This window comes from Spea bombifrons, chromosome 1 (assembly GCF_027358695.1).
Source record: "Spea bombifrons isolate aSpeBom1 chromosome 1, aSpeBom1.2.pri, whole genome shotgun sequence".
NCBI classification, from domain to species: Eukaryota; Metazoa; Chordata; class Amphibia; order Anura; family Pelobatidae; genus Spea; species Spea bombifrons.
In genome coordinates, this window is record NC_071087.1 from 117374448 (window position 1) to 117397952 (window position 23505).

The 23505-nt window shown below is 38.2% G+C and overlaps 1 protein-coding gene across 2 annotated transcripts in view; it reads left to right on the forward strand.

The window, feature by feature from the left end:
* LOC128500604 (reticulon-4 receptor-like) overlaps nucleotides 1-23505 on the forward strand; it is an 89640-nt gene extending 66135 nt beyond the window's left edge. The window contains exon 3 of one of the 2 annotated variants that reach the window (XR_008354932.1): nucleotides 15899-16097. Coding sequence is in view for 1 of the 2 variants with exons in the window: in XM_053469803.1 (XP_053325778.1) it covers nucleotides 21564-23002 (1439 nt within the window). In the remaining variant the exon portion in view is untranslated. Of the gene's footprint in view, nucleotides 1-15898; nucleotides 16098-21563 lie in introns of those variants that run through there. The other variant, XM_053469803.1, reaches the window with a different exon arrangement.

Consider the following 23505-nt stretch of genomic DNA (forward strand, 5'->3'; position numbering starts at 1 on the left):
CTAGGTACGCTACTGACCTCTGGTTATGTAGAAGTATACATACACTCCTATGTAACAATTTGCTTCTAGTGGCTGAAGGATCAATTACAAAATGTAAATCGGAGCACTATTCAGTGTACATAATGCAAATTGGGAAACACCCACATGCCCTATAAAGCCCCAGGTGTCCCTGTTACCTATGATCAGATATTCTGCTGCTACCTACTTGATACAGTAGGTAGCAGCAGAATATCTGATCATACATGTACTGTTTACATTTTTAACCACTGCCTGCCGCAACCCCTGGATTGTAACCTTTTTGACCGTGGTTTGCCTATTGACCCTTTATCTAGACTTTTCTTGGAAGCATCTAACCTTTACCGTACTCCACCACTGCTGCCATGGGCTGAAAGATCAACCGGGTCCTAACAGTACACAGATCTGGTTTAAATGAATTTAATTTAATTAATTTTTAAACAATTTTGTTAATTGTTGAATGGTGGAATTGTGTGTTGCAAACAAGGAAATGTTTTGACTGCAAACTTGCACATTGTGTCGCGTTCACAGGGTTGCAGCCATGAATTCATGTCTTTTAGAAGGATAAAACCTATATATTTATGTGACATCTTAAAATGTTCTATAACGTAGCATGACAATGGGGATTATTATACTATTATACATTATGATTGACAATATACTATAGTAACAATAACATGGACACATATTAAGACATAATAGTACAGAAAGAAAACAGGGTCATGTCCTTGCAAGCTTACAATGTATTAATTCTTTGTGCACATTCCAGTTTTATTCAGCAAGGGCTTATTGGTGAAAAACATGACTTTTTTTCCTTTAGGAAATTCAGTTTTATCATTGAGAACCGAGCAAAGATGGAGGTTACTGTCTATTGTGTATAAAAGTTGATTATGTTTTGCTTTCAATTAAACCATTTTAATAAATCAGAGTATGCAGCGATTTTTTTTCCTTATTTTGGGGAGCACTTATGTTTTCCTTTAAGGAATTATTTTTATTTGTCTGAAATGCACTGGACCCTTTATTCTTCTGTTTCCACTAGAGTCTTAGTTACATAAGTCTGTGTAGGCTGAGACCGTAGAGTTATTGTCTTAGTTAATGATGCTGTTCCATTTAGACAAAATATGTGATATCTGAAGATCACATTTTATGACAACAACCTATGAGTCCCTGCTATTGTGTCAAATGACAAGTGTTCCCAGCTAAATTATGAACATTTTATATGATTAAATTATTTCAGAGAAATATTTGGTCACTAAAGAATTATGTTTTTAATGTTGTATTTCATTATGAAACTGTTAAATTCAGCATAGGAGGTGGAACGCCATCTTTAACTGAAAATGTAACTTAATCCACTCACCACCATAGAATGTACTATTCCATTTTATAACCTGGTCCAAATGCCCAAGGATGTAATATTACATCCTATGTATTTTGCAGAGGAATGGGAAGATTAGGCTGTCATTAGACAGTCTGGGGCTTCCCCTATCAGCAGTGGTAAGCATTCCTGTCTCTTGGTTGATATATTAAGTGTAACAGAGCTTGGAATGAGTTACACTTGAATAACAGAGAACATATGTTTAGGTATTCTCTGCTGACGGTGTCAGTGCTGACACCCCCAGAAACAATGATTAAAGTAAAAAAAAACAAATGTAGCATCAAAAGGAAGCCCAATGTGTTCTTGAAAAAACAATATACAGAGTGCGAGAGTAAAAGGTGGAAAATTGAAACCTCTATTAAACAAAGACATGATGGAAACAGCAAAAAAGCTACAGTCAATAAGGCAGGGTAAAACCCCTAGTTACAAAGGGGTTAAACTGTTTGCCCCTGTGGCTTGTCAGGTGTGTGTATACAGCCTATAAAAAATGTTCTAGCCTTAATATTGAGCCTTATGGTTGTCTGCTGGCTCGCTGTTATTGCTTTCAGCTTGCTTAATCAACCAGGAATTATTCTTTGCACTGAGCAGTGCTCATTCTGACCTGAGACCCAAGGTGGTGGTGTATGGCAGAGGACTTTCCAGCTCACTTAGCTTTATATCTGCTGGCGTGACGATATAATAACAATTCTACCCAAAGTATCTTAGCTTTATATCTGCTGGTGTGCCGATATAAAATTCTACTGAATGTATATTCTTTCTTAATCTTTTAGGAATAAGGAAGACATTGTAACTGGATCCATTGTAGATTCTGTTTTTTTTACACCATAACCACATACTATGTGTTTTATTGTAGAGCTATTATAATACATTATGATATGTGACATGCATTATGTCTATGATTGTTATTCTCTGTAACAGACCCAAGAAATTCACTGTGAGAAGAGTACATTCCTGACAGTATGGACCTCTTATCAGCCCTGTGCCACAATGTCGAGATATTTCATCCCATGTGTGTCTCTCTATGTCAGTGTATCTAACAATCAGTGTATATGTCTTTTAGCATTTGTCAGTCATGGTCCAAGTGTGTAACTGTCACTAAGCTTCCAGTAATTCCTATATTCGTATTCCAGGTCTCCACCACACCCCCTGACTAGAATAGAAAGAATGGATAATAACAATAAATGGTTAGTTGATTAAGACTGCCACCAAGTGGTTGATACACATGAAACAACATTAATGGGCAGCCTTTGCAGCTTTTGATGTAACTTAATTTGTTTTTAAACTACATGTAGCTACATTTGTTTTGACTAGTAAATTATTTTGGCTAGTGTTTTTTTTATTATTATTTGAAATATTTGGTTTAACCCCCTGAAGACAGAGCTGTTATTATTAAAATAGCCATTGTCTAGAAGGGTACAAAAATATATAATCTAATTTACTATAAAAAAATATATACGTATAAAATATGGTGAAAAAGGACTTTTGCTCACTTTTATATGAAAAATATTTCACTCCTCTACAAAAGCTAATACAACAACCTGCTAAACGGATTATAATATTTGTCCTGAAAATGTTTTAATGTTTTTTGATGATTTCCATGCCAGGAGCTTAGTGTAAAAACTGCACTAATTTTAGGTCTTCCTATTGTTTTGGAACTGGATGGTTCCCCTGATGGTGACATTGAAGATTTTATAACAATTTATATTTATTTATTTTTATTTATTTTACTAATCACATTGTGATTAGTAAGCTGGACTCAATTGACTTGCGTTTTTAAGTGCAGTCCTCGCAGATTGTCTGGACAGACCCTTTTGGGAACACGTTTAATGTTTGGTGTGCGCCACCACCTTGCGAAAGGCAACATCTCTCGCTATAACGCTTGTGGCTGCTCTTCGGAACAGTCACAGTGCGTCCTGGGGTGGATTTTTGGTGTTGTGAATGCCTCAATATTAAAGCATTTCAGAAACACCATTTCAGCTTAGGAGGTGAGTGTTGAAGAATCCTATGTATCCTTTACCTGCTCCTACTCATCGGTGTCAGAGAATGAGCGGGAATTGTAAAAGTCAATGTTTATTCTGTTTAGTTTTGTTGATGAGTAAAAAACCTTTAGTGCTGAGATTGAGCTATGTTTCTGTCTGTAGTTCCAACAATTACTCCTACTGATATTCAGTGTTAAGTGGTTGAGGAATGGTGATGCTGACACCCTGATCTAAGGTGCCCAGCATTAAAACAAGTTTGTTAGTAAAAATGTACTCAATAGGAAGGAAGTCCAGTGAAATTCTTTGTTCATGTGTGTATGTGTTTGTGCTTATTTTTGTGAAATGTTTTTTTTGCTAAACTATTTTAAGGTTTGAATGCACCATTTAGATCAGGGACCTTAGCTCTTGTGTGGTTACTGGCAAACCAGAGTTTCAACATATCGCTCAGTGTTAAGTCTTGATTATGTGTTTATTTGAAGTACCTTTAAACACTTGCTGGATTATGGTTCTCTCGACCTGAGTGTGACATCCCTAGTTAAGAGGAAACAATATCCACTGTTTGCAGTGAGGACCTAAAATAACCAAAACCATCAGTAGCCACAAGTTCCTTCTGTGTTGAGAACACAACATTCAATAGTCCCCAAGTATACTTGTTAAGTGAGGTTAAAACAGCCCCCATTATCTGGGTCTAGGAGGGCTTGTTCGAGATTGCTGGATTTCCATGAAAGTCACTTTGTACTTAGATACTATTTCTCTATAGAATATATCCATTCTATAGGATAGAATGCATATCATGTTTGTGTCTTCCATGTCCTAGGCAAGGCTATCACATATAATCTAATAGTCCTGCTAAAATAATAAACAGAGCACTTCACTCATTAAGCTTGTTTGTTTTTACATTACTCTTTTTAATTTTTTTAATAATTGGCCCATTAAAGTAAATTATAAATATTATAAATGTGAAGGTTCCCCTGTAACTTTACCATCACATAAACAGTAGGAACTTTTTTTATATTACTTTCAGCATTTTCCATACAATATTCTGCTTGTTTGTTCAATGAGAAGATGGTTAGAAGAATGGACTTAATTAAGTTTACATAAATCTCTTATAGAAAATGTATTCACCATATCCCAAGAGGCGGCTCCCTCTGGGAGGACGGTTTAAAAAATTCTCATTAACACACACCAGTGACATAAAAGCCGTCTCCTGTAGGTTTTTATACTTTTCATTCCAGTAAGGACTGGATTTAGTGTTCTGCAGCCTACAGAGTATTCTGTGAGATATATTAAATAGTCAGACAGAACACTATCAGAGTTGAGATTTATTGCTCTGTTGGTGTCCCAATACTAGATCAGAATGTTCTAGTTATATGTTATGGCTGTATGTAGGTTTAACAAAAACATATTTCAAAACCCCATCCCCCCCATCTTATCAGTTAATCGTGCATGCAAATGGCTTATAAACATCATCCTATTTGTGTTTTGCTGTAGATATACCTGGCACATCTATGGGGATTCATCTCCTTTTCCTCACAATCTTATAATTTGTTATATCTGTAATCAAGAATCACATTTTTACTTTGAAAGTTGTCTGCTTTATGCTAAACACATAACGTACTTGTTTTAGAGCTAGTTGTTTATTTGTATTCAGTTTCCAGTTTTACTACAGGGTGGAATAGTTGCACCGTATGGACCTCAGAGGAGTTAATAGAGAGGGATAAAGGCAAGGGTATGTTCTGAAAATGCATAAGCAGGAAAAAACATACACCACCAACTCTGCTAACTTTGCAAGTTATGTCTGACAAAGATCTCCTTGTGAGATATAAGATATTGTCATGAGTCGCAGGAGGAAAAAATAATAGACAACAATAGTCAATAGTAAGACCCCACCTGAAATATGCAGTGCTATTCTGGGCACCTGTTCATAAAAAAGATACTATGGAAAGGTGCAGAGGCGAGCTACAAAATTAAGAAAAAGCACTGGCGTAATTACAGTGGTTGCAGTGGTCTCAGCAACATTATGGCCCATGTTTCTAGGGGGTTTGGGGCGACCCCTGTGACCCCTTGTTCCCGTCTCCTCATGCCAATTCAAAATAGTTTAGAAAACTATTTAGAACCGGCACACAGTGTGTGTGAGCATGGATGTATAATTGTGTGTGTGTGAGCATGGATGTGTAATTGTGTGTGAGAGAGCATGGATGTGTAAATGTGTCTGTGAGCATTGATGTGTAATTGTGTGTGTGAGCATGGATGTGCAGGTGTTTGTGTGTGAGCATGCATGCGTCAGTGGGGTGAGATGGAGTGTGTGTTGGAAGGGGGGACAAACAAACAAGTTGTTTGGGGCAATGATGGCACAGACCAGCTGTTGAAATTGGGGGGGCCCAGGGCAACTTTTGCACCAGGGCCCTGTGATTTCTAGTTATGCCCCTGAAAAAGTTGCTCAATACTCTGTCAGCTAGGGTATTTAGCAAGCACCAAGTTTCATCTCAATTTAGTTATGCATTATCAAAGAAAAGCACTACATTATTAGACAACAGACATCAACTGCAAGTTCGATTATCTACTTTATCATAAAAAAGCAGTGGCTAATAAATCTTCATTGTCCTTTAAAATTCCTAACTTTGTAGAAGAGGCTGCTGATACCATGTGGGTTGTAGTGACATTAGTAGTATAGACCACTTGGTCAATGTGTAGCAAGTGAATTATGATTAATCAATCTCAAATGGGCCAATAATCATTAGATAAATTGTCACAATCAATTCTTGCTTAGATAATGGAGCTCTATTGAGTGCTACTGAAAGAGATATAAGAAATAGCTGGTTTCCAAGAACTACAATCAAACTTATTTTTAACTTGTATAATAAAAAATATTATTATGATTACACAACTAAATGATCAAGTCTTATGATGATATGTGAACCCTAATGAGCATGGGATGAAAATAAGACATTAACATTTAAGGACAGAAAAAGTGTCAATTGTTATTTTTAATAAATATTTTAAGATGTCTACTATGCTGTCTACTGAATGTTTTTCGGGCTGTTACTATTGGCCCACCTGGCCAAAATTGCCCTCCCCTTATTTTAGCATCTTTCTTCTTCCCCCTGCCATTCTTCCTCCACCCATCCATGAGCAGTGGACAGCTACCTATTTCCCCATGCCCTAAAGATGGCTCTGTTTGGTTGAAAGGGTACCAACATGATCTTCTGTGTCTAAATTGAGGATTAAGCCAAACAGCCTGCATTTTCCTCAATAGTTACTGAATTCATCTAGTCCAGCATGTAACTATAACCCGTGGTTAGGTGAATAAACTTGTTTTCATAATGACCCTCATGCCCCGTACAGCTGCTTGCCAAAACTTTTAAAACAAGCTTTTATATAGGTCAAGTGCTTACTAAGACTTGGGTATGCTATATTTACTATTTCCCATAGGTTTTTATAGAAGAAAAACATGTATTGGCTGAGCATGCCACAGGGTCACACTGAGTCATAGAGTTGGTCTCTCAGTGTGATTCATGAACTAAATTTAAAAATGATATCTCTCTGATTTATCCCCTAGAGTATGTCATTTTTGCTAAACACTTTGGTTCCTACTAATGGTTTATGCTGATTGCTACAAAAATAAAGTGTTACATTTATCATTCAACCCATTAAAATGGAATATTATAAATCAAGGGTTAACAGCTAATTTATGAGTAATGTTCGTAGATTATATTCAATCTCTGGCTAAAAGGAACTACTTTTTTATTACACGCTTCTGAGCCATTGGAAAGCATTTTGCAGTAACATTACAGGATTCATGACGTTTATTTCACGGAGATAAAGCCTTTACACTAATTTAGAGCAGGTAGTAAAGAATGATTTTGAAAACTGCAACTGTGTTTTTTTAAAATGCATGAAAAGGTAGTTAAGTGACGGTTTAACAACAAAATAATAATAATAATAAAGAGCCTTTCATGCTGATTATATCAAGCATGGTACTTTTTGCAGTTGGTCGCCGGTAAATAATGATATACTTTTACGTATGCATTCAACAGCAAAATTGATTTTCTGAACAGCAGAATTTATTTACGATAACTCCACTTATTTTACAGAGGAACATTATTTCATGATTCTATTTTAAATGTAATCATGCATGACATAGGCATAAACTTATTCTGAATCTAAAAGACAAGATCAAGGACTGATTAAGACCTGAGACTTACATCAGGAAAAATGGGCAAACTAGATGAGCTGAATAGTTCTTATATGTAGTCAAATTCTATGTGTTTCTATGGGAATAGCTTCCTGGGCAGATTAGGAGAGATCTCATAATCCCTACTGGAACTCTGTGGAACACTTTTGGCAGCCAAAACATCTCTACTGTAATTTAAAAAATGGATGGTTGGAATATATGCTATATATAAGCTACGAAGGCAGGAAATAAACACTAGATTTTACTTCTTCTTTAGTGAAGTCTGAGTACTTGTGTTTATGAGAATACTGTTATCTTGAGCTTTCTCTCCTTTTTTTATTTTATTTCTGTGTTTAAAAATAGCTTGGTGACAGTGCAGCAACCTACACAACAGAATTTGGTCCAAATGTTCAACACTACAGTCCTGTCCTGACAGGTTAACTGGTATTCCCTCTGTGTTACATGTTTCTTATTTATGGAAAACAGCTTGTCTGTGACATCGTTGTCCCAAACAACTGGTCAGTGCCGCCAAACAGCTTGTCTGTGACATCCTTGTCACCAAAGAGCTTGTCAGTGACCCTAAACAGTCTGCCTGTGTCATCTTTGCCACCAGACAGATTGTTGGTGTCCCCAAACAGCCTCTCTGTGCCTTCTTTGCCTCAAACAATTGGTCAGTGGCATCTTTGCCCCAAACAGCTTGCCTGTGCCGCTGCCCACACCATTTGTGGTGTTAACCCAAATATAAAAATATATCTCACAAAGATGCGGCTACTTTAACAGATATTTAATAAGAGACAAAAACACAGTAACATACAATAAATGAGGGACAGCCCAACACACAGTACAACACTTTCCAAGACTAACCTGCAACCTAAAGGTCCAACATAACCCAGCACACCACCGGTAGCCCCATCCATGCATGATGGTGGGCAGAGAGAGACTGAACTAAGATTTTGCATTCAACAGGCATATTAAATGACTGTAGGTGTGCCCTCGTTAACATATCAAAAGACATGTGATACAGGAAGAGTTCAACTGGCAAAAACATTGACAACAATACCTATGTCACCACACCACTTACCTGCAGGAGTGGTGTGTCTATCTTCCTCCATGCTGTGCACAGACTGATCCACATGCAGGAAGTAAATATGCTGTCACTTCCTCCCAGCTGGATCAGTCAGACACAGAGTGCAGGAAGAGAGTGTGAGGGATCATCCAATCAGATGATTCTTACACTCTCTATCAGGAAATCCAATCAGCTGATCCTTACACTCTTTATCAGGGAAGGGCTGGCAAATTTTGGTCCAGGGGTAGGCAAAGCCAAGTGGCACCATTGGCCCCTTGGAGCCCCCTTGGTAGCACACACTGCCACACATTTTACACACTCTCACACATACATATACACTCAAACACACATTCACACTGATATTAATTAACACATTTATGCATGCTAATACACACACATGCTAACATGCACACTTACACATAACACTTATTTATACATACATACTCATACTAATATACACATAATTACATATGCATATTCCTGCTAACACAGACACTCATAACATACACTTACGCATACACAGTCATGCTCACACTCCCTCTCACACACATACACACTCATGCTAACACATGCACATTCACTGTTGCATACATGGATGCATACATACTCCCTCCCTCTCTAACTCCCTTATCATCTCTCTCATTCTCTCTCTTCCTCCCTGTGTATCTCCCTCACTCCCTTACCCTTTCTTTCACCCCTTATATTGTCACTCTCATCCAAGCAGTGAGTAAGACGGCATTTCTCTCCACAAGAGTCTACAGGAATATTTCTTGAGAAGAAAAGGTATATGCTACATTTTGTTTTGTTGGTAGCAGGTAAGCTGTCCAACTATAGTCAGCTTCAATTGTTAGTGCTCAGAGAGCAAGGCTTTTCTTTTGTTTGTTTCACATTTATGGGGTTTTTTTTGCTAGACCTTTTAATAAAAAGGACTATAACTTATACAACAATACAACCTTGTGTGCCATTTCCATCCCTAAGACTGTGTGGTTATAAGATCTCAGCTCACAAGATGCATGATATGTTAAAATTCTATAAAGCAAGAACCATATCAGAGAATAAATAGGCTATGGTGATATTGCTGTTCTCTGTGTGAATGAGAGATGTGCCTTTTTTTATTTACATGATTTCCCTCATAGTGCATCACGGTGGCACTAAATTTGTTTTAAGGTAGTTTCTTTTTCAGGTGTGCCCTTGCCTAATGTTGCAGTGAGTTCACATAGCATAGATTTAAAATATGCGCCTTATTTAACAAAAATGTTTTCAATCAATAAAATTGCTTTTAAGGAGTTCATGAACCAAGGTGATGTATAGCTTCTGATTAGGACTGTTGTGTTTATTTAATAAATTGACGGTCTTTGCAACCAATATTTTTATAAAACTGCCCAGATTCCATTTTGCATGCGATGGATTCAGCATATGAAGAAGTCTGCATTTTAGAATTGAAGCTCAACAGCAGCCTCTGGTGGTAGTGATGTTACACATCGCAAAATGGATACATAATTAGTTGTTGTTATTCGCTTTTATTTATAAAGCTCCGATATACATTCAAAGCTTACAATCTAACCTCAAGAATATCGACATGGCAGATAAATAATTTGGGGTGATATTAGAGAACATTTGCTTTGTTTGAGTGTCATATAACTATCTGGATCTTAAATGTTGAGTGCATATCAACAATGCTTTAAATAGAAAAATAAGAATTATTATAAGAACTATTTTTATGTGTTTTCTAGAAACATATCATAAACAGCGTGATATGGGGTTACTTCCTGATGTTTGTATGTAGTATAATTATACGGTTAATTAACTAGGTTTTTGTGGGGACAGTGACTATACTCTGAGAATTATTCTCTCTACTATTCATCCCTACACAAACTAGTCCAAGAAAAAAATATACAGTTTTCTTTTTAAAGCAAACCATCAAACATGGATGAGATGACATTAGATGGACAAGTTTAACACTCATTCTGAAATGACTTACAAAGCCCCACGAATGGATTACTGAACCAGACTTCCCCTGGCGTATCATAGATGTCTCTATGGAGAATGAATTTTCAATTGATGTGAAGGTTATTCTAAGACGGTAATAGACACTCAAGTGTAGATCAGTGACCTTTAAGAATGAGAAAATTAGATGTGTTTTTAAATCCCGAGATGACACAATTGCATATGCATTTTGTTTTCCAATTATTACACATACATCTGGATCTAAAGAGTGCTGTGCATTTCTGATAGTACACAGCAACGGTCTATCCAAAGCTCCACACAACTTCAGAAGGAATAACAATTGTCTTTTCAACTGACAATTGTAATTTTCACAGCATACAGTACTCTGCTGTTCAATGTTATAGTTAGTCTCACATTGCCTAAATATAAGTAAAACAATCTGAACAACTCTCCTTACAATGAACATCTTCCAGAGTGAATTCAAATCAGTTAAATGTGTTCAGTGCCACTTAATCTGGCAGAACTGTTCCTGGGACCTTTTTCCTCTTGCTCTACTTAAATGAGAGCTATCAATAAATGTTTCATATTACAGAAATATGTGTGTAGTTTGCTATTAAGAAGAAATGTACTTGCCAATCGTCAACTTACTACTATCAGTGTATTTGTTATATTCTTAAGGTGGCATTATCTTTCTTTTTGGTAGGGCTGGGGGTCATACTGACCGACCTAGGGTTGACATCACCCATCTCAAGAGTTTCCTTTTCTTTGGCAAAATATTATACAACTAACATACACACATACACAGCTCATACACACACACATACACTGCCCATACACACAAACACTGCCCTTACACATCCAGTGCATAAACTGCCCACACACACACACACTGCCCTTATACACACCAGCTTACAAACACACACATATATATATATATATATATACACTGCCCTTCCACCCCTCTCTCCCCATCTCTTGCCTTTCTCATCTTCCGTCTTTCATCATCCTCCATCCTGTGGTGGGAGCGCGAGGTCTGTCATTTCAGACCTCTGCTTTAGTGCTCCCTCATCACTATGCGCCGGCTAGTAATGCAGAGCGCAGGGTATGATGTCATATTCCAGTGCTCTGCATCAATTGACGGCGCGTAGTGATCAGGGAGCTCCCTAATGCTGGGCCGGTTAGAAGGAGATCTGTGATCTCCCCAACCAGCCCTGCTCCTTCCTCGGCGCGGCTCTGAAGACCGGCCCAGGGGAGGTGGCTTCTCTGCTCGCCCCTCCCCTATAGATACGCTACAGTTTTAGGGGCTTTGTGAGGAATCACTTTGCTGGCAGCAATGTGATTTGCCACGGGGCCCCCAGATTAGATTAGATTAGATTAGATATAGATTTAGAGGGCACTGTGTCATTTGGTCCTGCAGCTGGGGAAAGGTTTTCAAATTTGATTGGGGGGCAAAAGGGAGGGCAATTGCTCCCCCTTCCCCCCTGTAGCGACACCTATGATTACTCTTAGGTGATGTCCCCTTAAACTCTGGGAAATGACAAAGGCCGAGTACATGGAACAGATTTAATTTTGTAAAGCATGTCAGACGAACTGGCAGAATTCTTCTTGGATGGATTGATCCTAATTTGATTTTATTAAAAAAACCTCATTTGGAAACAACATTCCTTTGCCATCTTCTCTGAGGTTCTGAGGTTATCTTCTCATGTTCCGCTATAAATCTATTGGCCACAAAAAAGTAACATCTTCAGCCTCTTGGTGAAACTATATTACGGAAGGACATACCGAGACATTCGATAATGGCCAGCGGTTCCAAAAAAAATGTGAAAAACAAAGACACGTATTATATTTGGAAACCCCCCACACCTTTTTATATATTCAAATGCATTTTATTAATGGAAAATATATTAAGAGATATCTGATCATGTAAGCATACTTTATTTGTTTAATATTAGGCATTATTATCATAAACCTTTATTTTGTAAAATGTATTATCTGATTATGTAAACATATTTTAATTGTATTTTAGGTGAATTTCTGATAGCACCAGTAATGGTTAAATCTTTCTGCACAAATTTACTGTTTTCCCTAAGCACATGAATCACATTTCTTTGTTTTTTTAAAAGATTTTATTTAAGCAAAACATTCTGGAAAACAGTTCCAGTTATATAAGACATCAATCAGGAGGAACTCTGTTGATTCTCCATCCAGCGGGCTCTGGCTTGGCTGGTGGTCGTCTAAATTTCAGAGGATTCTTTTGCTGTCTTGGGATTCAGAGTCCCTCGCTCCTTTTCCATCCCTTCCAGGACAGTTTGGTCCATCGGTATCTGTATTGAGACCATAAAACCGAGTTAGAATCGCACACAGTGTGTTGGCTGCCATGATCGATGTGGTGCTGCAGTTCCATGTTTATAGTGGAAACGTGGGAAGCAAATGGGAGGGTTCACATTAAAGCCACACCCAGTACCACCACCCACTCAGAAACGTCCAGGCCCTGTTTCCTTTAAACCTCATTTATGGGGCCGACTCATTCATATCTAAATATAAGACTGGTTGAGGTTTAAATGTAAATTGGCCCTAAACAGTGCTTTTAGCATCTACTGATATCCATATTAGAGACTTACCCTCTGAATGGCCAGAACTCCAGCGTGTCTAGATTGAATCTGACACCGGGCAGAAGTGGCCGCGGAGCTTCCTCCATCTTTTTGTCATCTGTAGGATAAGAAGACAAGTTGGAAAAAAATTGTCAATAAGTGAATATCTGCCTAAATAAAGAAGGACAGTTCTGCCTCCTAACACATACACATACCGGGGTTCCAACCAAAATCTAAATGTCTTTAACTCCACTCAGGAAATGAATGACCCCAAACCATTTTACAAACACCAGTAAATGGAGCCGAGAGAAGACACACTTAATATGTTGTTTATTCTAATTACTGTCATTTATTATTTCTCATTATTACTGTTACCTTATTTAATAATGTATTTATTTCATCAAAATGTGGGGCAAATAAATTCAAAGCAAATCTTTTATGAATCTCGTTTCTACTCTCTCCTTCTTCCAAATAACACTTATCTTACCAGTTTCTGACAGCCTGATGCCACTGCATGGAACACATCTTCTATGACAAAGTCTATGAGGTCATTCATCCCCAATCAGAGAAAACAAGTGACGAGACTGGGAACTTATTGGATGTTATAGCTTGTAACAGAAATAAATTATTTTGTAACACATTTTGTGAAGTTGTAAGCAGTGAATCTATTGGATAAAATTCTGGTTACCTCTAAAGTGAACTTGATTGTCAGTGTGGGCCCCACCACACCAAGGGTTACGACCAACCCCAGCCTGACCTGCGGGCTCAGCACACTCAGTGGTCCATAAGTTTATAGTGTAAGTGGTTGTTTCTTAGCCGTTGGTGTAACTAAAGGGGTCATACCTGCGATGGGTGACTCCTGTGACCACTTGTTGCTGTCTCCTCATGCCGATTCAAAATTGTTCAGAAAGGACCCGGACCGGGCCAGCTGGTCAACTTCTTCCACAACAAACTTATCCAACCATAACCAGAAATAGTGTTCTTCTAACACAGACCTCTCTCGCAGTGCCCTGTAAAATAGGTAGGTGGCCTCACCCTCTGCACCACCCATTTCAGTTACAGCCCCACCCATTACGACAAGGTGGTCCCGATTTGTACACCTAAAATATGGCAATAGGGGAGGCAACATCTTGTCATCACTGCCCATGCGTAAAGCGTGGGCAGTGTGGGTGTCACTGCTGCCACTTTATATCAACAAACCTTTATCGCTACCGTTAAAACGTAACTTCGGTAAGCTGAATATATTTTATATTAGCAATAATTAGCATGATGTAGCTTCCCCCTATCCCATATTTTAGGTGTCCAAATGTGTCAGGGGCTTGGTAATGGGTGGGGCCCGTAACTTAATTGGGCGGTGCAGGGGGTGTGGCCACCTACCCATCTTACAGGGGACTGTGAGAGAGGTCTGTGTAAGAAGAACACTATTTCTGGTTATGGTTGGATAAGTTTGTTGTAGAACTTTAACCGGCTGGCCCGGTCCGGGTCTTTAGGGCCCATTCTAAACAATTTTGAACCGACATGAGGCGACAGCAACAAGTGGTCGCAGGGGTCACCCGAGGACCCTAGAGGGACGACCCTTCTAGTTACGACAATGGCTAGGGAACAGCCAGTTACACTCTGACCTTATGGACCACTGAGTGCGCTGAGCCTGCAGGCCATGCTGGGGTTGGTTGTGACCCCTGGTGTGGTCAGAGACAACCAGAATTTTATCCAATAGATTCACTGCTTACAACTTCACCAAAAGTTTTAGACAATTTTTTTATTTCTGTTACAAGCTAACAGTCATCATTTTCTAAGATGGCGACAGGTGTACCAACATCCAAGAAGTTCCCAGTCACCTCACTTCCTGTCTCTGATTGGGGATGAATGACCTCATAGTGCATCTTTGACATGTCAGAGAAATGTGTTCTGTGCAGTGGCATCAGACTGGCAGAAACTGGCTAGGTAAGCGTTAGTTGGAAGAAGGAGAGAGTAGTGCAGCAGAGCAGAAACAAGATTCATAACAGATTTAATTTATTTGCCCCACACTTTGAGGAGAAAAACACATTAGTTAATAAGGTAACCGTAATAATAGAAATGACAGTAATTAGAATAATAAACAACATATTAAGTGTGTCTTCTCTCCGCTCCACTTACTGGTGTTTATAAAATGTGTTGCGGTCATTAATTAGAATGTTTCCTGAGTGGGGAGAAAAGACGTTTTGTTTCCGGCTATGTGTATGTGTTAGGGGACAGAACCGTCCATCTTTAGCTATCCTGGGCATTTGTCTGGCTTATGTGGGGCAGATATTCACTTGTTGCCAAAATTGTTCTCCATCTGGTCTCATTAGACTCATATTCTGCAGGTGACAAAAAGATGGAGGAAGCTCCATGGCCACTTGGGCCCGGTGTCAGATTCAATCTAGATGGCTTGGAGTTCTGGCCATTAAGATAACACCTACTGATCTCAGGATCAGTAGGTGTTAAAAGCACTGTTTAGGGTCATTTACATTTAAAAGCCCAAACGGTGTTATATTTAGATATGAATGAGTCGGTCCCATAAATTAGGTTAAAAGGAAATACAGTGTAGGTGGGGCCTGGTCGTCTCTGAGTGGGGGGGCTGGGGGCTTTAATGTGGCCACTCCCATTTGCTTCCCACGCTTCCACTGTAAACATGGAACTGTAGACACGTTCCTGAGTGCAGCACCGCATCGATCATGGCAGCCAACACACTGTGCGCGATTCTAACTCGGTTTTATTGTCTCAATACAGATACCGATGGACCAAACTGTACTGGAAGGGATGGAAAAGGAGCGAGGGACTCTGCATCCCAAGACGGCAAAGGAACCCCCTGAAATTAAAACGACCACCAGCCAAGCCAGATCCCACTGGACGGAGAATCAATGGAGTTCCTCCCAATTGATATGTTATATAACTGGAACTGTTTTCCAGAATATTTTGCTTAAATAAAATCTTTTAAAAAAAACGTGATTCATGTGCTTAGTGAAAATCTGTAAAAATAAAAATAAGTTTTTTTTTACAATAACCTTGGGTTAATCCGGTATGAAGTGGAGATCAGGATCCCAGTCAAAGGCTGGAACTTCTATGTCTCAATAACGATTCATTAAAATTAAAAACATATAGATATATAGTGTAGCAGTTAAATACAACAAAACTTGTGTTTTTTATTGGGTGCACTCACATATGTAAAATAAAAGCAATCTCTTTTAACAGCTTCTTTTAGGAAGCTGACGGAATTACAACTTCAAAGTAGTTTAAATATAAAAAGCAGAAGATGTATATAATTATATATAGTGCAGTAGTTAAATATTTAAATGTTGTGGATTTTTGGTATTTATAATTTTGCGTGAAAGGGAAGTTACACTGATTCACTTGCGGCTGGTATAGGGTTCAGCGCCAGGTATTTTCTTTTATATTTTAAATTAAATCTTGTTACGTTACTTATTGTGTGGTGTTCCTATCAGAAATGCACCGTCGGGGTGTAGAGAGTTTAAATGTACGACGAGTTTCCTCACGCACCTCTGAGTGGACAAGCTCAGGCACGAGCCGCAAAGACTCCACATGTGACACGGACCCTTCAGAAACCTCCCCGAGACGTGGCTTTCCCACACGTCTGATGTTTAGATGTTCTGTATCTCCCAGCACTTTTTCCAAGGGTTCCTGCGAATGACTCTTTGATAATTTTACATATCTTCAGCCCGCCTCAACCTCTGGCCTGTCTGACCACATTTCCCCCCTACTCCTTTATATTTGACATTTGGGGGGATAACAGCCTTTTGCTAGTTTAATATTACTCTCAGTGGCAACTCTAGGAACAATACTGTATATGGGGGGGCACATAAGATACCACAGTAAAAACTGGTGGGGCACTAATAAGTTCCACCACTAAATTATGCCACTGACAAAAGTATATATATATAATGCCAAAATGCCAGAGGATCCCATGATGCAGTGCAGTATGCAATCCTTTATTGGATTAACATAATACAAGACTCTCTTCCTTAGGTATTGCTTCAGACCTGAGAAAGAGATGAAAACTCTCGAAAGCTTTTCTTTATAGTTCACAAATAAGTTCAGTGAGCTGCAGGTTACCGCATAGCCGTAGCTGGCTCCTTTTGCGCCCGAGGCAAGAATTGTGCCCCCCCCCAGCTATTTTTTTGCAGAGGTTATTTTATTGACACTGCCTTTACACATACCTGCCCATAAACACACATATACACATACACTGCCCCTACACCCACCTGCCCATACACACTGCCTTTAGACACGCCTACCCATAAACACACGTATACACATACACTGCCCTTACACACTGCCTTTACACACCTGCCCATTAACACACATATACACATACACTGCACTTACACAAACTTGCTTTAGACACAACTGCCCATAAACACACATATACACATACACTGCCCTTACACACCTTTGCCTTTACACACACATATGCACATACACATACAAACACCAGCTTACAAACACACAAATACCTACACTGCTCTTACAGACACACACACACACACACACAAATACATATATATATATATATATACATACATACACTGCCCTTACACCCCTTTCTCCCCATCACCTTTCTCATCCTCCATCCTGTCATGGGAGTGCGATGTCTGTCACTACAGAACTCTGCTTTATTGTTCCCTCATCACTATGCGCCGGCTATTGATGCAGAGCCCGGTCATATCCCGGGGCTCTGCATCATTTGCCGCCGCATAGTGATTAGGGAGCACGGAAGCCGAAGTGTAAAGTGACAGACCTCGCACTCCCTAATTTTGGCCCAGTTTGCACTGTTATGCAAACAAATGAAATACAAAAAAAAACAGATTTGCAAGAATAAAAACAATGATCACTTCAACCGGGAGTATCAGTTACATATGTTCATAGGTACTATGTGGGAGGAGACGCAAAGGGTCCTTTTCTTACAATGTCCATGGTTTAGACTTCAAAACTAGCCAGTAGTGGGTTCTATGGACAGTTTAAACGTGACAACTCAGTAGTCTTTCAAGAGATAAAAATCTTGTAGCATGGCAAAGCTAGAGCTTCCATTTCATCTGTTGGCCCCTGTGAAGGTGATCCATAGGGATGTGAAAATTCAACCAAAATGACATCTGAAAAAGTTTATCTTACTCTGTTTGTGTTTCCATCCAGGAATCTGATTGTGGATCAGGAATTAAGCTAATGAACTACTGATACCACTATTGATACTAAGTAAAATATTGTTTTTATTGCCTCTAGTGTACCAGTTATAAGTGTCCACCTGAATATTTTTATCTGGATTCTTTACAGAATAGTTATGGAGTGTGGTCAAACCACCAGTTGCTGGTTACCCATCCTGCCCACTAGCTGTAATTAAGCCATTTCTTCTGAAACAATATAGAGCAAATTACATTTTGTTTGCTACTTTTCACATAGGATTGCTATACATGTTAACAGCAAGACTTCTGAAATTGTCATCAACCAGTATGGTCGAGGATATTCTCCATGCATTCCTGAAAGCATAAATATATTGGAATGTTTCTATGTGCGTGTTTTCTCTAGTGGATGCTTGTTTGGGAGGATGGATATAATTAGCATTTCTGATGCCTCTCATATTTTTTTCCTTTAATGAACCAAGAGATACACTTTTGCTTTCAGGTATACTAGTATCTAGCTCCAATTTAAAAATAAGCTTAGGATTCCTGGAGCGTATTTTTTATCTTGATAAGTGTCACGATGTATAGATTTCAACATTCAGTGTACTGTTACTCTCATTATATATTTCCGAAAGAAGGCTTCCATGCCAACTTCCCTTTTATGGAAGAGATTGGTTGCCAGAAATCTATCAGCGTGAGGAGAGTGAGACATAATCAGAGGACTGACAGGGATTGCAAGCAATTACTGTTAGCGAGTTTTCAGAATACAGCCATCTAACCCACAGCTTTACTTTGGTACTGATCCCATTTCCCATATAATTCAACAAAGTATGATGAGAAACAGCATCCTCATAATCTGTCTGTGTGGACAGCAGGCATCAAAAGGTGCGTATGCTGAATAACACATCCTTCTCTGTATTAGTGCCAGATGCCCAAGTGTCCTCTGTAGTCTTTGAATGCAGGTCTAGGACTGTGCTGAGGCTCAGAGTGGGTAGCTGTCATGTCATATCATGGCTGACACATTAGAGAGCTCAAAATTAATTTTGAAAAACACAATCCAAAACACTGCTCATTTATTACAATAAAGAAACATCTAGTTTTATACTGAAACAATTATTTCTACTTCTTGTGATTAATTGGCACACAGAGGGTTTTTTATGTATACTTAGAACTGAATTAATGTTGTGCTGAACACTAGCTAGAGTAAAATATCTGACCTTCCTCAAAAAGTTTGTTATATAGGCACATGCCAAGAAGGGCCAACAATGAGAAAAAGAACACTTTGGGCTTTTTTGTAGGATCTGTTGTTTTAATGCACAATTCCACGTGTGTGTATAAGATGTGGGTCACCTTAGATGAGCACGCTCTCTGCAAATGCTGTCTGGAGGCTGCAGGTTGTACATTTTCTTTATATTTTTTTTGAAAGCAATGTTATGTTTTAAGTGCTTTCGACTAGCTGAGTACTTGTTACAGCTAGTAATTGGGCAGGCAAAGAAGGAAAAAAAAGAAGCATTGGCTCCATTTAGTACGTTCTCCAAATAGGAGATCTACATACCTTCCACGTTCTATTTAATAATTACTGAGGGAAGAAGCTCCTGTGGTAGTGATAGTGATTTGTAGGAACAACCTAAGCATAAATTCAACCATGATCATTATGCAGTTTGAATTTAGGGCACACATTTAGCATCCCTATAACCTCCTTTTGCCTGATCTCTATACCAGTTATACAGCAAATTAAATGATGCAAAAGAACAAGTCAAGTGTATTCTGGTAAATGTTATTTTCTAACATTAAAAACTGCTGAATCTGGTCAAAACAAAATATACCACATAGAGCGTTTTTATCTTTTGATTATTGGAATTTTTCTTTACATTTATATCCCATATTGAGGGCTGTGTCTGAGAGAGCGATATTGCATGTGTCTAGAAGACTGTGTTCTTGACAAGTCTGTTAAGGAGGAAGTCGACTGCTATTTAAGAAATGTTAGAGGCAAAATTTGGAAATCACTGATACAGCTCATTTAAAGGCCTCTGAAGATCAATACTTTCAATGCAATTGATGGTAATCTTATTGCAGTGAGCTGTAGCACTTTCAAATACATCACGGTAGAGAGAATGATGAAGATCTCTGTATATGTAAATGGTTTGGAAAACCGACTTCCAAAATACAGCAGAGAATGCCTGCATCTTTTAGAGCAATTTTCTATGTCTTGACAACGTGGACACATTTAGGTCGCACAGATTTTTTACTTTAGAATGTGTGAAAAACAGGTGAACGTGTATGAAAACAAAATATAAAGAGTAAAGGCCAGAAATATCACAGGCAAACATAAGTAAAGAGCAGATCATAATGTGTCATTTTATGTTCATGATCTCTTAATAATAAAAATAAGTGACCTAGAAATGCATACTCAATTAAGCAAAAATATATGCATTTTATATTGAAAATATTTACAAGGCTTCCTTTTAAGAAATATCATTGTGCTACAAATGTATTACAACCGTGATAGGCATCTTGAAATATCTGATTTAGCTATAATCTTTGACCTGTTCTCCTCTTTGTTTCAACAACTAAGAATACATGGTTATTCTGCATAGCTGGATGAGCCAGTCTGTATTTAAGTGTGGTTCACCTTTTTCCACGTCTCAACAAGCTGAACCAAGGATCTGGCTCTATCCCAACTCAATTAATGTTGTGCCACCTGCAGTCTTGCCCACTTCTACTATATTAATAAGATTAAAAACATTTTTGAATGGGATAAGTCTAATGAGGGAATATAAACGTGTTGTTTCACTTAGATAAAACAATAACTGAGTCCTGTAGAATGCATTTATACCTTAGCAGTTCTGCCATTTTCCCTCTGAAGAGCACAGGAGACATTTTTAGTTTATTTATCGCGATTCAACGCTAGTGGGAACAATGTTTCTAATGCTGCATTTGGATCATTAACATGTTACATTTAGCAGGGTGAGTGTAAGCATCTTTTAGCATATATGGATAATATGAGACTATTGTGGAACAAGACTTTAGGACATACAAGGAACAGGTAGAATAGGTGGGCTAAAGATTTTTCCCCAGAATCAGATCCTCTATTCCTACATTCAATACTGAGCAACAGACTGCTATGTAGTACCTAATCTGAGTCAAATACTTTATTATTACAATGAATAATATGCTACTATTAATTTAAAACGTTTATTTTGGACCTGTTTACAATTAGTTATGTATTCCTTATTTATTTGTTTTCTCTTGTTTTATTTCAGGAACAAAGTTACTTTTTCTTGTTGCCTGCTGCATCAGCTTCAGGTTTAAAGTAGAAGGCTGTCCAGAGGCTTGCATATGCTACGATGAACCTAAGATCACAATCAGCTGTCAGCAACAAAGACTGACTGTAATCCCATCATACATTCCAATACAGACTCAAAGGATATTTCTCCACAACAATAAAATAACTTTAATAAGGTCTACTAGCTTCACATCGTGTCAAAATCTCACTATTTTATGGATTCATTCAAACAATATTAGTTATATTGAGTCTGGATCTTTTCATGGATTAAACAAGCTGGAGGAACTAGACATGAGTGACAACTTTAATCTTAAAACCATTTCTCCACTCACATTCCGAGGGCTTGTCCATCTACATACATTACACCTAAATCGATGTGGTTTGCAGGACCTGCCGCCAGGAATTTTCCAAGGTCTTTTTTCTTTGCAGTACCTCTATCTCCACGACAACAATTTACATTTTTTGCCTGACGATACTTTTGTCGATTTGGGAAACCTCACTTTCCTGTTTCTCCATGGTAATAAACTCAATAGTCTATCTGAAAATGTATTTAATGGTCTAATAAACTTAGACAGATTGCTGGTTCATCAGAACAGACTTACTTTTGTCCATCGGAGAACGTTCCACGATCTCAAAAAAGTGACGACCCTATATTTGTTTAACAACAACTTGACAGTCCTTAAGGGAGAGATATTGTCACCTCTTGTATCACTTCAATATTTACGTCTAAATGGAAACCAGTGGATCTGCGATTGCAGAGCTAAATCTCTGTGGAATTGGTTAAAACAGTTTAAAGGGTCATCGTCAGAGCTGGAGTGCTACATCCCACTGAACCTTGCAGGATCTGATCTCAAGAAACTGAAGATCATTGATCTGGATGGGTGTACCAACACTTCTTTCATTCAGATGAGAACAGGTTTATTTACTGCAAAGAGTGGGCACGGGAAACAAACCGATGCAGAAACATTCTTGGATTTGGACGAGATGGCTGATGATTGTTGTCAGCCGGTGAATAAGCCTTCATTTACTGGAACAAATGCTAAAACAGGCCCTTCTTCACATACAAGTCGAGTATCACCAAACATCCCGGTAAAAGACAAAGAAAATATTTCTAAAACAAAAATGGTTGGCAATGTTGACAACAGAAAAAACAGAACGCACAAGCAAATCAACGACTCTCCCTTCGGAACCTTTACCAGCAAAACAGACAGTTCACTTACCAAGTTAAAGCAAAACAATGTGTTTGAGTCTGTTGAACCTTCTACAGTCCCAAATAAAAAGAAAAACCCTTGCTTGAAAAAGGTGAAGTCAAAATCTCAGTGTCGAATGTATCAACCAGGAACTAATTCTGCTTTGCTAATTACAGCAAATCTCCTCTTTATTACTTTGTTCTCGATTCTACCTATATACTCTTAAAGCCTATATTTTCATTTTGAAACTGTTTCAAAGAAGGCTTATGGCTGAGCTCCATATGTTGTTGAAAACAAAGAAAAACAAAACCAAGCTGTTCACAAAAAAAAATACAGCTTCACAAAAAAAAGGTGATTGAATATTTTTTTATGGTTGTGTAATACAAGTTTATAGAGTGAAGAAATATTACTTTAATCCTCATATAAATAAAAAAAATGTTCCTGGAAAAATAAAAAACGCTAAACATTAAAGTTTAGCCTTTCTTTGTAATTAAAGTTGTACTTAATAATGATACAAAATGTACATTGTAAAAAAATGCTGTTTGTCTGCTCTGTTTATGAATAGTATAATTATCTGTACTTATGTCATTAAATGTCTGAGTAGCATTTGTTAAAAAATGCTAACCACTTATCTACATTCTCCATGTATACACATATAGATATGCATTTTATTTTACTTGTGCTCAAATATAAATGAAGTAAAAAATAAACATTTTCCTTTTTTCAGTA